Source organism: Choloepus didactylus, chromosome 22 (assembly GCF_015220235.1).
Source record: "Choloepus didactylus isolate mChoDid1 chromosome 22, mChoDid1.pri, whole genome shotgun sequence".
In the NCBI taxonomy this organism is placed as follows: domain Eukaryota; kingdom Metazoa; phylum Chordata; class Mammalia; order Pilosa; family Megalonychidae; genus Choloepus; species Choloepus didactylus.
The window spans coordinates 42140322-42154475 of NC_051328.1; the positions used below are offsets into that span (position 1 = coordinate 42140322).

The 14154-nt window shown below is 52.1% G+C and overlaps 1 protein-coding gene across 2 annotated transcripts in view; it reads right to left on the reverse strand.

Annotated features, from left to right (window-relative positions):
• Nucleotides 1-326: 326 nt before the first annotated feature.
• The window catches only part of C22H16orf95 (chromosome 22 C16orf95 homolog), a 34286-nt gene continuing 20458 nt past the window's right edge, over nt 327-14154 (reverse strand). The window contains exons 5-6 of one of the 2 annotated variants that reach the window (XM_037816289.1): nt 6293-6439; nt 327-581 (exon numbers count right to left, since the gene is read on the reverse strand). In XM_037816289.1, coding sequence (XP_037672217.1) covers nt 351-581; nt 6293-6439 — 378 coding nt within the window. In that variant the 3' untranslated portion in view covers nt 327-350. Of the gene's footprint in view, nt 582-6292; nt 6754-14154 lie in introns of those variants that run through there. The other variant, XM_037816288.1, reaches the window with a different exon arrangement.

Here is a 14154-nt window from a genome sequence, read left to right on the forward strand (position 1 = left end):
TGTGATTGCCAGCACTGGGGGTAGGAAGGGTTGAGGGGGCGACAGCCAAAGGGTATGGGTTTTTTGGGGGGGATGATGAAATTGTTCTAGAATTAGATGCTGGTGGGGGGCGTTAATTTTATGGTATCTCAGTTTTATGAAACCCAATCCACCTATGACCTCATGCCACAGGGCTCCATCCGGCAGACCTGCCGTCTATCCGCAGAGAGAAGAGAAGCTCAGCGCGAGCCCCCCACCCCATCCAGGGTCCCAGAGGTGAAAGCAAGTCTCTTTAGGGAAGGGAAATCAGGGTTTATCATTAAAAAGTGGCCACTATAAGGGTTTCACTAAATAACATTTACTGGCTGCAATCAAAACGGAATCTCACCTGCCACCTCACCACCTCTGCTACAGGTAAGAATCGGCCAATGATGAATAATTTGTACGGACTCTTGGGTGGAAATTATATTATCTGATGAAGCAGCGGCGACCACACAGCCCCGGTTTGATGCCTTCCTGTAAAGCTCTCGGTTGTGACTGACGTTTCTGCTGATGGTCGTGAGAGCAGCTGAACAGCCCAACTTCAAACCCCAAAAAGCTGGCTGGAAAGGAAAGAGAAAGGTGTTACTGGACATGGGCCCCCAACCGCAGCCGTGCTCCCCGGTGGGGCCTGTCTGGGAGCCTGCCAGGGGATGGGGTGGGGGGCCGTCAGGGATCCCTGCAGCTCCGGCCCTGAGGACCCCAGAGAGAAGGGGCACAGTCAGGGGGATCCAGGCTGCAGTCTGGCCACGGCGCTCTCCAGCTGGCAGACCTCGGTGAGACGCTCAAGCCCTGGGAGCCCGACTTTCTCCTCCTGGGCCCAGGCCATGTGGGGCACCCCAGCCTCCTGCCCGGAGCCCCGAGTTGCTGCTGGAGGTTTTAGAGGTTTTGAACCGAGGGCGGCGCCCTAGAGGCTTCGTGAAGAGGGAATGGAGCAAGGAAAGCGGGATGGGGTGGTCAGCGGGGCGCGTGCAGGGCCGCAGCTGAGGCAGGGCACCCGGGCGAGGGCGGCCACTGAGCTCACTGCAACCCCAGCGCGGTGGGGTTTATGGAAATTGGGACGGGTCTTCTACTGGGAGCAGGGCAATTTTAGACCTTGGGAGCAAGGAAAGGGGTGAAAAAGAAAAGTGACGACCCCCAGGATGCCTTCTCCCTCCTACCACTCTGCTCCCACACACCTGGATTTCTCTTAGTAAGTTTGCTTCACGCAACATGGATGAGCCTAGAAATCACACAGCCAGCCAGAGAAGGACAAATACGGTACGACTCCACTTAGATGGAGTGCCTAGAACAGGCAAATCCACAGGGACAGAAAGTGGATTAGAGGCTTCAGGGGCTGGGTAGGGGGCCCGGGGAGTTGCTGCTTAACGCACACAGTTTCTGTTTGGGGTGGGGTGAAAAAGTTTTAATGAAGGAGGGAGGTGCTGGTAGCACAGCACTGCAAAAGTAATTCATGCCAGCGAGGTGCACCTTAGAATAGTTAGATGGTGTACATACATAACTACGAGCACGTCTGCAAAACAGTACTGCCCGTTCCCGTTCCCGTTCCCTACCCTACCGTTTACTAGCTCTAGTACTAAGTTCGACCACGTCCTTGACTTCAGCTAAACCTCAGAAGCCCTTGACAGGTGAGCATTTAGCACGGACAGGAAGGTAGAAAGCCCCGCCCCTCGCCTGGCCCCGCCCCCGCTCACCGAAGGGCCGCGACGACCCCGAGCAGAGCCTGCAGGAGGACCAGGAGGCAGAGGCCGAGCGGCAGCGTAGGGGCCGGCTCGCCCCCGTGAGGGGCCTGCAGCCGCTGCCACCTGAGGAGCAGGTGCGCGTCGCAGCAGATCCGCCAGTGGCTGTACCGGGAGGGCGGGCCGGGCGCGGCTCCTACGCGGAGAGAGCGAGTCGGTCCCCGGGCGGGGCGGGACCAGGAGGGCGGGGCGGAACCAGGGGCGGGGCGGGGCAGGAGGGTGGGGCGGACCCAGGGGCGGGGCGGGGCAGGAGTGCAGGGGCAGGCCGGGGGCGTGGCCAGGAGGGCGGGGCGGGGCAGGAGTGCAGGGGCAGGCCGGGGGCGTGGCCAGGAGGGTGGGGCGGGGCAGGAGTGCAGGGGCAGGCCGGGGGCGTGGCCAGGAGGGCGGGGCGGGGGCAGAAGGGTGGGGCGGGGCAGGAGGGCAGGGGCAGGCCGGGGGCGTGGCCAGGAGGGTGGGGCGTGGCAGGAGTGCAGGGGCAGGCCGGGGGCGTGGCCAGGAGGGCGGGGCGGGGGCAGAAGGGTGGGGCGGGGCAGGAGGGCAGGGGCAGGCCGGGGGCGTGGCCAGGAGGGCGGGGCGGGGCAGGAGGGCAGGGGCAGGCCGGGGGCGTGGCCAGGAGGGCGGGGCGGGGCAGGAGGGCAGGGGCAGGCCGGGGGCGTGGCCAGGAGGGCGTGGCCAGAGGGGCGGGGCGGGGCAGGCCGGGGCGGGGCCAGGAGGGCGGGGCGGGGCCAGAGGGGCCCGGCGCCTGGTGCGCCCCGGGCTTGCAGCGCGGGAAGCGTGGGAAGCTCAGACGGTGGCTGGAGCTGGGCGGTTGGATTTAGCAAACAATACCCACTTGTATAGTTGAAATTTCCCGTAAACAAAAGGTCTACAACCACCACAAACGGGACACCAACGTTTCTATCTCCTCGGCACTCCTTGGCAATTTTGATCGACATGCGTTCCTCCTGATATATTTCTTTTTGTTTTAATTACACTGTTAATTATAAAACTGACCTGTGAAGCTTAGGGGAAAAAAGCTTCTGAAATTTTCTTTGTAACGCCCTCTCTTTACAAAGAAAATCTAAGATCAGAAATAAGAATCTCTTCAAAATGGAAATCAGCTGGATTTGAAACCAAACATCTCACATTTTTAAATCACACTCTACATGAAGCTAGGAGTAGAGAAAGATCCGAATCCTCCTGGTAAGGATGGAACTTGCTGCCTTAATCCTGTTCTGTTTCAACCTTCCAGCTCCAGTGGGTTTAGAGGCTTGAAACAATATTTATATAAATAGCCTGAACCATAAAAGAGCAATTGGAGTAAAACTGAATCCTTGTTTTTAAAAATGAATCTGCTGATGCATATGATTCAACAAGAACCTAATTAAGCGTTCAGCTTTTCTTAAAGTTGCAGCATATCAGAGCCAAAAAAAAAGTCAATAAAAATAAACCCACAATGTGTTTTTTTTAACATCAGGAGAGCAATTTCCCTTACAACTGTCCCTCCTGCCTTAGAGGTTTTCAGTGAAGTGACTTCTGACTCTTGCCTGAAACCTGAGCCAGCAGAGTGCTCTGTTTTCTCCATGAGGACCTGTACGGAGGGTAAACCTCTCTGCAGCACCTGGACCTCGCTCTCCCCGCCACCTTCCGCTCCGACGCAGTCTCCCCAGACCTTCATCTACACCCAAACACTTAAATTGACATTGATGGAATCGTATCGTATGGGCTTTTCCAGGTGGTAATATGTCTTGGGGATCTTCCCTAGTTACTCTCTGGGTGCTTTTTATTGTCTTTAACATCTGTGTACTCTATGCTGTAGGTACCACCCTCCAAAACCCACCACCACGTAAAGGTCCGTTCTCCCACTGAGAGACACTGAAGTTGTTTCCAGATTTTTCTAGGAAAATAGCTGCTGCACCGAGTATCCCTGCCCAGGCAGGTGTGTGTGCGAGAAGCTGCTACATCTACATAGAGGCGGATTTGCTGGATTAAAGATTATGTACCTTTTTATGCTGGTTAATGTGGTGGTTGAAACTGTATGTGCCCCAGAAAAGTCATGTTCTTACAGCTAATCCATTCCTGTGGGTGCGAGCCTATAAGTAGGACTTTTTGATGAGGTTACTTCAGTTAAGGTGTGGCCCAGGGTAGGTCTTGATCCTTTTACTGGAGTCCTTTATAAGTGGGAGGAATGGGGGGGGGCGCCAGCCATGGAAGCCAGAAGCTGAAAGCAACGAACCCCAGAAGAGCAGGGAGAAACCAGCAGACACCACCATGTGCCTTGAATGTTGCTGCTATAAACACTGGCGTACAAGTATCTGTTCGCAACCCTGTTTTCACTCTGTGTATACAACTAGAAGTGGGGTTGCTGGGTCAAATGGTAATTCTCTAACTTTTTAAGGAACCACCATATTTCTTTCCACAGTGGCTACACCATTTTACATTCCCACCAACAGTGCACTAGAGTTCCAATTTCTCCACATCCTCTCCAAACTTATTTTCTGCTTTTTAAAATAATAGCCATCCTTGTGGGTGTGGCTATCTCACTGTGGTTTTGATTAGCATTTCCCTAGTGGCTACTGATGTTGAGCATCTTTTTATGTATTTAACGGTCATTTGAATATCTTCTTTAGAGAAATGTCTATTCAAGTCCTTTGCCCACTTTTTAAATGGGTTGTCTGTCTTTTTTGTTGTTGATTTGTGGGAATTCTTTATATATTCTGGATATTAAACCCTTATCCGATACAGGGTTTGAAACTATCTTGTCTCATTCTATCGGTTGTCTTTTCACTTTCTTGGTAATTCCTTTCAGTGCCTTCTCACTGACTCTGCCTGCGGTGGCCCCTGTTGTGGCTGAGTGACAGCTCACCTGGCACCTGGTGGCTGCAGAGGAAGGACAATGCCCCAAAGAGTTCCTCACCCTCACCCTAGTGTGTGACCCCTCAGGCAAAGGCAGGTAGTGCTGTCATTAAGGCAAGACCCCAAGGCAGGGGGGACCGGTTTACCCAGGTGGGTGCGGGGGGATCACAAGTGCCCTTAGGAGTGGAGCCGCCTTCCCAGCTGGGCCACAGGGAGATGGGAGGGGCAGGCGGTCAGAGCATATGATGCTGCTGGAAGGTGACGAAGGGGCTGCAAGCCAAGGAATGCAGCAGCCTCTGGAAAACTGGGATCTCTCGCTCCGACAACCACAAGGAACTGAATTCTGCCAACAGCTTAATAAGCAGGAAATGGATCCGTGACCTACAGCCTCCAGAAAGGGACACAGACGGCAGACCCCTCGATTTGGGCGGGGTGAGACTGACCGCGGGCCGGCGGCCTCCAGAACCGTCATATAGTAAGGCTGCTGTAAGCTGCTCGGGTTGTGGCAATTTGTTACAGCCTTGTTCGTACTAGGAAACCTTGAGACGTGTCCTTCATCACGGGTCCACATCACTGGTGTAGAGGTAAACCCCAAAGAAGGGAGACAACGGGCTCATGTTCGCGTTCCCTGACGGCTTTCGGGCCATAAGGGCAGCATTCAGTGGCCGTGACAGAGCCCGAGTGGCTGGCAAAGTAAAAGTATGTGTCTGCCCCTTTCCGAAACAGGCTCACCAGCCCGGGGTGGATGCTTGCCGAGGCCTCTCCAGATTTGGACAGCCTGATTCTAGGTCCAAATGTAACTCCAGAACAAAGCCCGCTGGCCCCTGTCACTAGTCCCATCGTCATCATCAAAAGACCTCACAGAGCAGCTGGAAAAGCCCGCCCAGCGGACCGTCCAGTTCCCTTGGCTCCCAGCCCATGGGTTACGTCTCCCGGGTCCTCATGGTGTTGGTGGACCCCTTCCCAGGAGGGAGAGGGGAGGGACACGCAGATGCAGAGTTACCTTGGGAGCCGTCCACACTCGGCTGCGTTGTAGCCACCTAGAAGGAGAGCGGGTCAGCCTGGGAAGGGCCCCGGGTCCGGACCTGAAATCCAGGACAGGCTGTGGCCAGCTCGGAAGGTGAGCGTGGCCTCCTTGTGAAAACGCCTCCTGGCCTCAGTTCCGGGGGCGATAGCCCCCCAGTGATGGGAAGCTGACACAGATGTGCAGGTGCAGGAGCAGGAGCAGAGCCCCCAGCCACCCCCGGGACGCGGAGCAGCGTGGCGCTGACAGCAGGCCTGGAAGGGCAGGGTCCCCACAGTCGCTGCCTGGGGAACTAGAGCTGTGAGTGGCCAGACCGAGCCAGGGAGAGGGGACGGAGAGTCTGTGTGACCGTCCCCGGCACCCTCCCTTCTGCCCCCTCCCTCCAGGCCTATCAGGCTGTGGCCCCTCGGGCAGGATCTTCAGGGAGGCCCAGAGACAGACGGGGGTGTTGGAGAGGGAGGGGAAGAAGGTGCTGTCCTTAGAGAACAGGCCACCCGCTTCCCAACTCCCCCGGGGCTCGCTGAGCTGGCCCCTCCCCTCCTCCACTGCTCTGGGCCCTGGGGAGGCCCCTGTGGGGTCTCGGGGTCCTGACGTACCCTCAGAGCCCCTTGCTGCCCCTTTCCCCTTCCAGGCCCTCCCCTGCCCAGCCCCCGCTGCAGAGGGAGCCCCCTCATACCTTCCTCAGGGTCCTCAGGCACTGGGGCACCCAGTAGGGCATCACTGCCTGGTCTCTCAGCACTGGGAGGCAGCCCCCAAAGCGGTGGCATGGGCAGGGACAGGCCTTGGTGGATGGGGGGCTGCGAAGCCGGGCCATCTTTTGGATCTGGTGAAGAGGAGGGGGCAGAATGTTCGCGAGGGAACAGACAGCGCCCCAGACGAGGCCCCAGCACTGGGGACATGGCCTCAGGGCCCCTTCCACATCCCTGAGAAGCCCACCGTGGCCACACACGTGGCAGAGCATGTCCCCCCTTTCCCCGCCCTGACATTTCCAGGGTGGGGCATCAGGGGCCTCCCCGTGACCGGCACCTCCACAGAGATGGCGTCTGCATGGGCAGGACATGGGCCTGGGGCCAGGAGGCTCCATCCTGAGCCGGGGTCTCCAGCCACAGCCCTCAGGCACGACACCGGCCTCCCTGGGCCCCAGTGCTCAGGGCTTGGCATTTTGACAGTATCTATCAGATTCCAAAGTGGACACTGCCTTTTGTCTGGCAATTCCACTCCCAGGAAAGTGTCCTACAAGGATGTTTACAGTTGCAAAATGCCCTATATTCGAGAATATTCTCTGCAGCGTCATCTGTAGGGCCGGGACTGCCAGCAGCCTGGATGCTTGCCAGGGAGGGACAACAAGTGAGGCGGTGTCCGCAGCACAGGGATGGGCAGTCTTTGGAAAGCAGGCGGATCTGCATGGGCCAACACCGAGTGACCCCAGGGACAGACTATTAAGTGGGGGAAGTGCAGCTTATCCATTCTGCAGGTGGCCCGCAGTCGGCTGTTTCAAAAGAAGAACGTGTGATGGTGCCGGGTACGTGCTGTGGTGGGCCACCCTCGGCCAGTCTACTCTCGCCCCCCGCTTTGGGTTCAGCCAGGCCATGTGCTCCAGCCAACAGAACGAGGTAGAAGTGAGAGGCCGGTGCTGGGCCAGGCCCAGGGGCCGCACGGCTCTCCCTGCACCTGCCTTCGGTGCCTCTGCCGCTGCCGTGAGAACAAGTCTGGGCTAACCCGCTGGCCCCAAGAGCAGAGGGTGCAGGGTGCAGCCTCCCACGAGCCCCCCGGCGGAGCCAGCCCCACTCGGCCGCCACCCACCACCTGCAGACACACAACCAAGAGCAAGTGACTGTTGTTTCAGGTCACTGTTTGGGAGCGATTTGTTATGCATCGCTCATTAAACAACACTCGTACAGACTCTCTCCAGAAGGGCCCATAAGAAACCCTTCGAGGGAGGGGCCAGGAAACAGGAGATGGGGGGTGTGTTTTATCTGATATCCTTTGTACTATTTGAATTTTTAAGTATGTGATCCTGTCACACATTATCAAAAACAATAAAAACTACTTGACTGTCAGAAGGATCAGACTAGAAAATGTTAGATGTTTGGCAAACCTCAGATTTCCTGGCAAGTGTGAAGATGTGGGGTGAGCTGAAGGCTCATCCAAAGGCAGACACTGTAACTTGGTGATCTGCCCATGTTCCAGGTTGCTAAAGCTGCCATTATGCAAAATACCAGAAATGGACTGGCTTCTATAAAGGGGAATTATTAGGTTACAGCTTTACAGTTCTAAGCCATAAAAGCATATGAACTAGGGCATCAGCAAGAGGAAACCTTCACTGAAGTAAAGCAGATGGCGTCCAGAACACCTCTGTCAGCTGGGAAGGCACGTGGCTGGCATCTGCTGGTCCTTTGCTCCTGGGTTGTGTTTCAAAAATGGCTTTCACCAAAATGTCTCTGGGCGTCTGTCTTAGCTTCTCTCTCTGAGCACAGGAGCTTGTTCTCCCAGGGCGTTTCTCTCTAAGTATCTGGGGGTCCTCTCTTAGCTTCTCTGGGGCAAACTCTGGGCTTCATCTCTTAGCTTAGCACCTCCAAACGTCCTGTCTGCATCTCCGAACGTCTGGGTCTGTGTCAGCTCTCAGATCTCTTAAGGACTCCATTAAACTAATTAAGACCCACCTTGAATGGGTGGGTCCACCCCTCCATGAAATGATCTAATCAAAACACCCCACCCACAGTAGGTCCGCCCCCACAAGATTGCATGAAAAGAATATGGCTTTTCTGGGGGAAATAATAAATCCAAACCAGCACAGCCCACTACCGCGGCCCCTCTTTCCAGCACAGCTCTAGCCAGCTCTTGACTGGGACCCTTTGGCCCTGGCAAGGAAAGGACACCCCGGCGCATTCTACACAGTCGCCAAGCACTTTCCAGAAGTAAACAAGAGCTCGTCCCTGCCAAGAAGTTCACTCTCCAGCACTGTCTGGTGTGAAAGAGTAAGGGCCGGGACGTCGGGAACAGCGGGGCCTGGGAGAATGCTCCAGGCCAGAGGAGGCTCTCCGAGAAAGCGTCACTGAGAGAGGCCATGGGGCAGCCAGGTGGAGAAGGGGCAACAGCACATGCCTGTCTGACAACCCCGAGGGGTGGAAACAGAGCCAAGCTGGCTGGTGGGCAGAACCCCTGGGAGGCCACTTAGCAGTGGTTTCCCTTCTTCCTTGCTAAAAGAGCTCAGTTTTGCTCAAGTGTCGAAGTGCCCAACCCAGGGGTCAGTGAGAAGTGGGAACGGGCCTCAGGTGCGGCTTCTGGGAAATTCTTCCATCCCTGTTGAGGAGGAGACGGGAGTAGAGAGTAAGCCCGTGTGCCCCGCTGGGAAAGGAGGACCGGAAGCGCTCGCTGTCTGCCACTGTGCCCGACTGTGTAAGAGGAGCCCGCACGGCTGCCCTCTGTCACACGAGAGGCGAGACTGCCAGCACGCCGAGCAGGACGAGACCATCTGGGCCCATGAGGACGGTGTTAAGCCACTGAGCCAACCCAGGAACCCCCGTCTCCAAGAAGCACCCTGGGCTAAGCCACTCTCGGGCAGGTTTCCTGCTCCTTGCAGCCTGACACCTCCTCTCCAGTGAAATGGGAGCGGGAGGTGCAAGTGGAAAGAGGAGGCTGGGAGGCAAGCCGGGGAGGTGGTCCAGATTCTGAGGAAACTGATAGTCCCCAAGGAGCTGACAGGACCAGGCCTACATGTTAAAAGCTCCTGGCTGCAGATCAGGAAAGAGATGTCAGGGTAGCAGAGGACGAGGCAGGAGGCCAGCTGGGAGGCGGGCAGTCATGCAGGCGAGTCGAGCTGGGCACCCCAAATTCTGCATTCCTCCTGTCCTGCTCAGGCACCACACCCTTCCTCCCTGTCGCCCAGCAACTAGTGTCCCCCTGCAAAGAGACACCCCAGCCCCACAGGAAGAGACATGTGTTCTGATCCCTGATCCTCGGGAAGAGACCTGAGTTCTGATCCCAGCTTCATGGGAAGACACCTGCGTTCCAATCCCTGATCCACCTTGGGCTGAGTGTGCGAGCTTGAACAAGCCCCACCCTTCTTTGGACCTGTTTCCGTGTCTGGTAAAGGCGGGTATGTTCCGGCTTGCTAATGCTGCCGTTATGTAAAATACCAGAAATGGACTGGCTTTTAAAAGGGGGTTTATTTGGTTACACAATTACAGTCTTAAGGCCATAAAGTATCCAAGATAAGACATCTACAATCGGGTGCCTTCACTGGAGGATGGCCAATGGTGTCCGGAAAACCTCTGTTTGCTGGGAAGGCACGTGGCTGGTGTCTGCTCTGGAGTTCTGGTTTCAAAATGGCTTTCTAGCAGAATGTTCCTCTCTAGGCTGCAGCTTCTCTCCAAAATGTCACTCAGTTGCTCTTGGGGCATTTGTCCTCTCTTAGCTTCTTAGAAGCAAAAGTCTGCTTTCAAAGGCCGTTTCCAAAATGTCTCTGTAAACTGCAGCTCCTCTCTCAGCTCCTGTGCGTTCTTCAAAGTGTCCCTCTTGGCTGTAGCCATCTCTCTCCTTCTGTCTGAGCTTATATAGTGCTCTAGTAAACTAATCAAGGCCCATGCTAAATGGGCGGGGCCACGCCTCCATGGAAATTATCCAATCAGAGTTATCACCCACAGTTGGGTGGGTCGCATCTCTATGGAAATACTCAAAGAATTACAGTCTAATCAACACTCATATGTCTGCCCACACAAGACTGCATCAAAGATAATGGCGTTTTGGAGGACATGATACATTCAAACTGACACAGGGTGATAAAACCTATCCTGCCTCCCTGTCAAATGACACAGTGACCAAGGGGAGGGACTGAGTCTGTCATCACTGCCTGTAACAACAAGATTTGGTCAACTTGGGCTCACAGACCGTCCACACTGAGAGGGGAGGCATCACTACAGGATTCGACTAATATTAGGAGGGTAGGAAGGGAAGAGTAGGAACCAGCCAACACCAATAAACTTGACAACTTTGATGTAATGAACAAATTCTTTGAAAGATGTGAGCTACTAAAGCTCACTTGAAAAGGAAGAGATAACCTAAAAACCCTGTATCTACAAAGAAACTCAACTTCAGGCCCAGATGGTTTCACTGGCAAATGCTACCAAATATTCAGCGAAGAAATAATACTAAATCTATTCTGCACAAGGTCTTCCAGAACACTGAAAATGAGGGAATACTTTCCAACCCGTTCTATGAGGCCAGCATCACACTAATACTCAAACCAACAATGGCATTACAAGAAAGGAAAACCACAGACCCATATTCCTCATGAACACAGATGCAAAAACTCCCAACAAAATCTAGCACATAGCGCCCAACAGTATATCAAAGGGGTATCACATCCTGACTAAATGGGGCTTACCCCAGGAATGCAGGGTTGTTTCAACTTCTGAAAATCCATCAAAGTGATTCATCATATTAACAAAACAAAAAACAAACAATCTCATTAGACACAGACAAAATCCAACATCTGTTTATGGTAAAAACTCTGAGCAAACCAGGAATAAAAGGGAACATCCTCAACCTATGAAGGGCATCTAAACCCACAGCTAACATCCTACTGAAGGGTGAAAAACTGGATGTTGTCCCTAGATCTACAATCAGGAGCAAGACAAGGACATCTGCTCTCACTGTCCGTGGCCAACATTGTCCTTGAATCAGGCAAGAAGGGAAAAAGCATCCAGATAGGAAAGAAAGAAGTGAAACTATCTCATGTGCAGAGGGCATAATCATCTATGTAAAAAATCTGATGGAATCTATAAAAAGAGCTATTAGAATAAATGAATTTAGCAATAATGTGGGATACAAGATCAATATACAAAAATCAGTTGTATTTCTAAACATCAGCAATGGACAATCATAAATTGAAACAAAAAAAAATAGCATCAAAAATATTAAATGTTCACAGATAAAACTGACAAAGATATTGTGACGGTTAGGTCCATGTGTCAACTTGGCCAGGTGATAGTACCCAGCTGTCTGGTCAAGCAAGCACTGGCCTGACAATTGCTGTGAGGACGTTTGTGGCTGGTTAATAAACCAACAGGCTGGTTTATTAAATCATCAGTCAATTGACTGCAGCTGTGACTGATGACTCACCAAAGGGCGTGTCTTCCACAATGAGAGAATGCAATTGGCTGGATTTAATCCAATTAATCAGTTGAAGACTTATAAGCGAGACAGTTAGAGGACCCTCACTTCTTCTTCAGCTGCCCAGTGAAGCGTTTCCTGAGGAGTTCATCGAAGTCGCCAGTTCGTTTCTTGAGTTCATCTTCACTGGAGCTGCCAGTCTGCTGCTTGCCCTATGGAATTTGGACTTGTGCATCCCCAGAGTTGCGTGTGTCACTTTCATAAATCTCATATTCATAGATACCTCTCATTGATTCCGTTTCCCTAGAGAATCCTAACTAATACAGATATACAAGCCTATACACTGAAAACTCCAACATATTGCTGAAAAATATTAAAGAAGACCTAAATAAATGTAGAGATATATCATATCCATTGGTCAGAAGACTTGATATTGTTAAGAAGACAAGTCTCTTCAAATTGATCTATCGATTCAACACAATCCCAACCAAAATCCTAGTTGGGAATTTTTGTAGAAAGTGACAAACTGATTCTAAAATTCACATGGAAATGCAGAAAATCTAGAATAGCCAACTTTGAAAAAGGAAAACAAAGTTCGAGAACCAACACTAACTGATTTCAAGACTTGTTATAAGACAGTGTAGAATTAGCATAAAGATATACAATTAGATCATGGAACAGAACAGAGGCCCAAAGTAGACCCATGGATAGGGACATCTGAGTTTGACAAGATGCAAAGGCAACTGAGTGGAGAAAGAATAGACTTTAAATGCAGGGATGTTTTGAGAGACAAAGAAGGCCACTACATACTAATAAAAGGGGCAATTCAACAAGAAGAAATAACAATCATAAATGTCTATGCACCCAATCAAGGTGCCACAAAATACATGAGAGAAACACTGGCAAAACTAAAGGAAGCAATAGATGTTTCCACAATAATTGTGGGAGACTTCAACACATCACTCTCTCCTATAGATAGATCAACCAGACAGAAGACCAATAAGGAAATTGAAAACCTGAACAATCTGATAAATGAATTAGATTTAACAGACATATATAGGACATTACATCCCAAATCACCAGGATACACATACTTTTCTAGTGCTCACGGAACTTTCTCCAGAATAGATCATATGCTGGGACATAAAACAAGCCTCAATAAATTTAAAAAGATTGAAATTATTCAAAGCACATTCTCTGACCACAATGGAATACAATTAGAAGTCAATAACTATCAGAGACTTAGAAAATTCACAAATACCTGGAGGTTAAACAACGCACTCCTAAACAATCAGTGGGTTAAAGAAGAAATAGCGAATAACTTTGATTCTCACCAAAGCCCAAGGATGCCATTATAAACAATCGTTCATTTGTACCTTCTTCAGGAGTCCCTAAAAAGCGCTCTGGGAGGGCGGGGCAAGATGGCAGACTGGTGAGCTGTATGTTTTAGTTACTCCTCCAGGAAAGTAGGTAAAAAGCCAGGAACTGCGTGGACTGGACACCACAGAGCAATCTGTCTTTGGGCATACTTCATACAACACTCATGAAAACGTGGAACTGCTGAGATCAGCGAAATCTGTAAGTTTTTGCGGCCAGGGGACCCGCGCCCCTCCCTGCCAGGCTCAGTCCCGGGGGAGGAGGGGCTGTCAGCTCCAGGAAGGAGAAGGGAGAATTGCAGTGGCTGCTCTCAACGGAAACTCATTCTACTGATTCAAACTCCAACCATAGATAGACTGAGGCCAGACACCAGAGACTCTGAGAGCAGCCAGCCCAGCAGAGAGGAGACGGGCATAGAAGGAAAACAACACGAGAAGCTCCAAAGTAAAAGCAGAGGATTTTTGGAGTTCTGGTGAACACAGAAAGGGGAAGGGCGGAGATCAGGCCTTGAGGCGCATATGCAAATCCCGAAGCAAGGCTGATCTCTCTGCCCAGGGCACCTTTCCTTAATGGCCCTGGTTGCTTTGTCTATTAGCATTTCAATAACCCATTAGATCTCTGAGGAGGGCCGTTTTTTTTTTTTTTTTTTTTTTTTTAAATCCTTTTTTGCTTTTTCTAAAACAATTACTCTAAGAAGCTCAATACAGAAAGCTTCAAAGAATTGAAATTTGGGCACGTCAAGTCAAGAGCAGAAATAAGAGAGCTCTGAGACAAAAGGCAATAATCCAGTGGCTGAGAAAATTCACTAAACAACACAACTTCCCAAGAAAAGGGGGGTGTCCGCTCACAGCCACCATCCTGGTGGACAGGAAACACTCCTGCCCATCGCCAGCCCCATAGCCCAGAGCTGCCCCAGACAACCCAGTGTGACGGAAGTGCTTCAAATAACAGGCACACACCACAAAACTGGGCGTGGACATTAGCCTTCCCTGCAACCTCAGCTGAATGTCCCAGAGCTGGGAAGGGGGAGCAGTGTGAATTAACAGA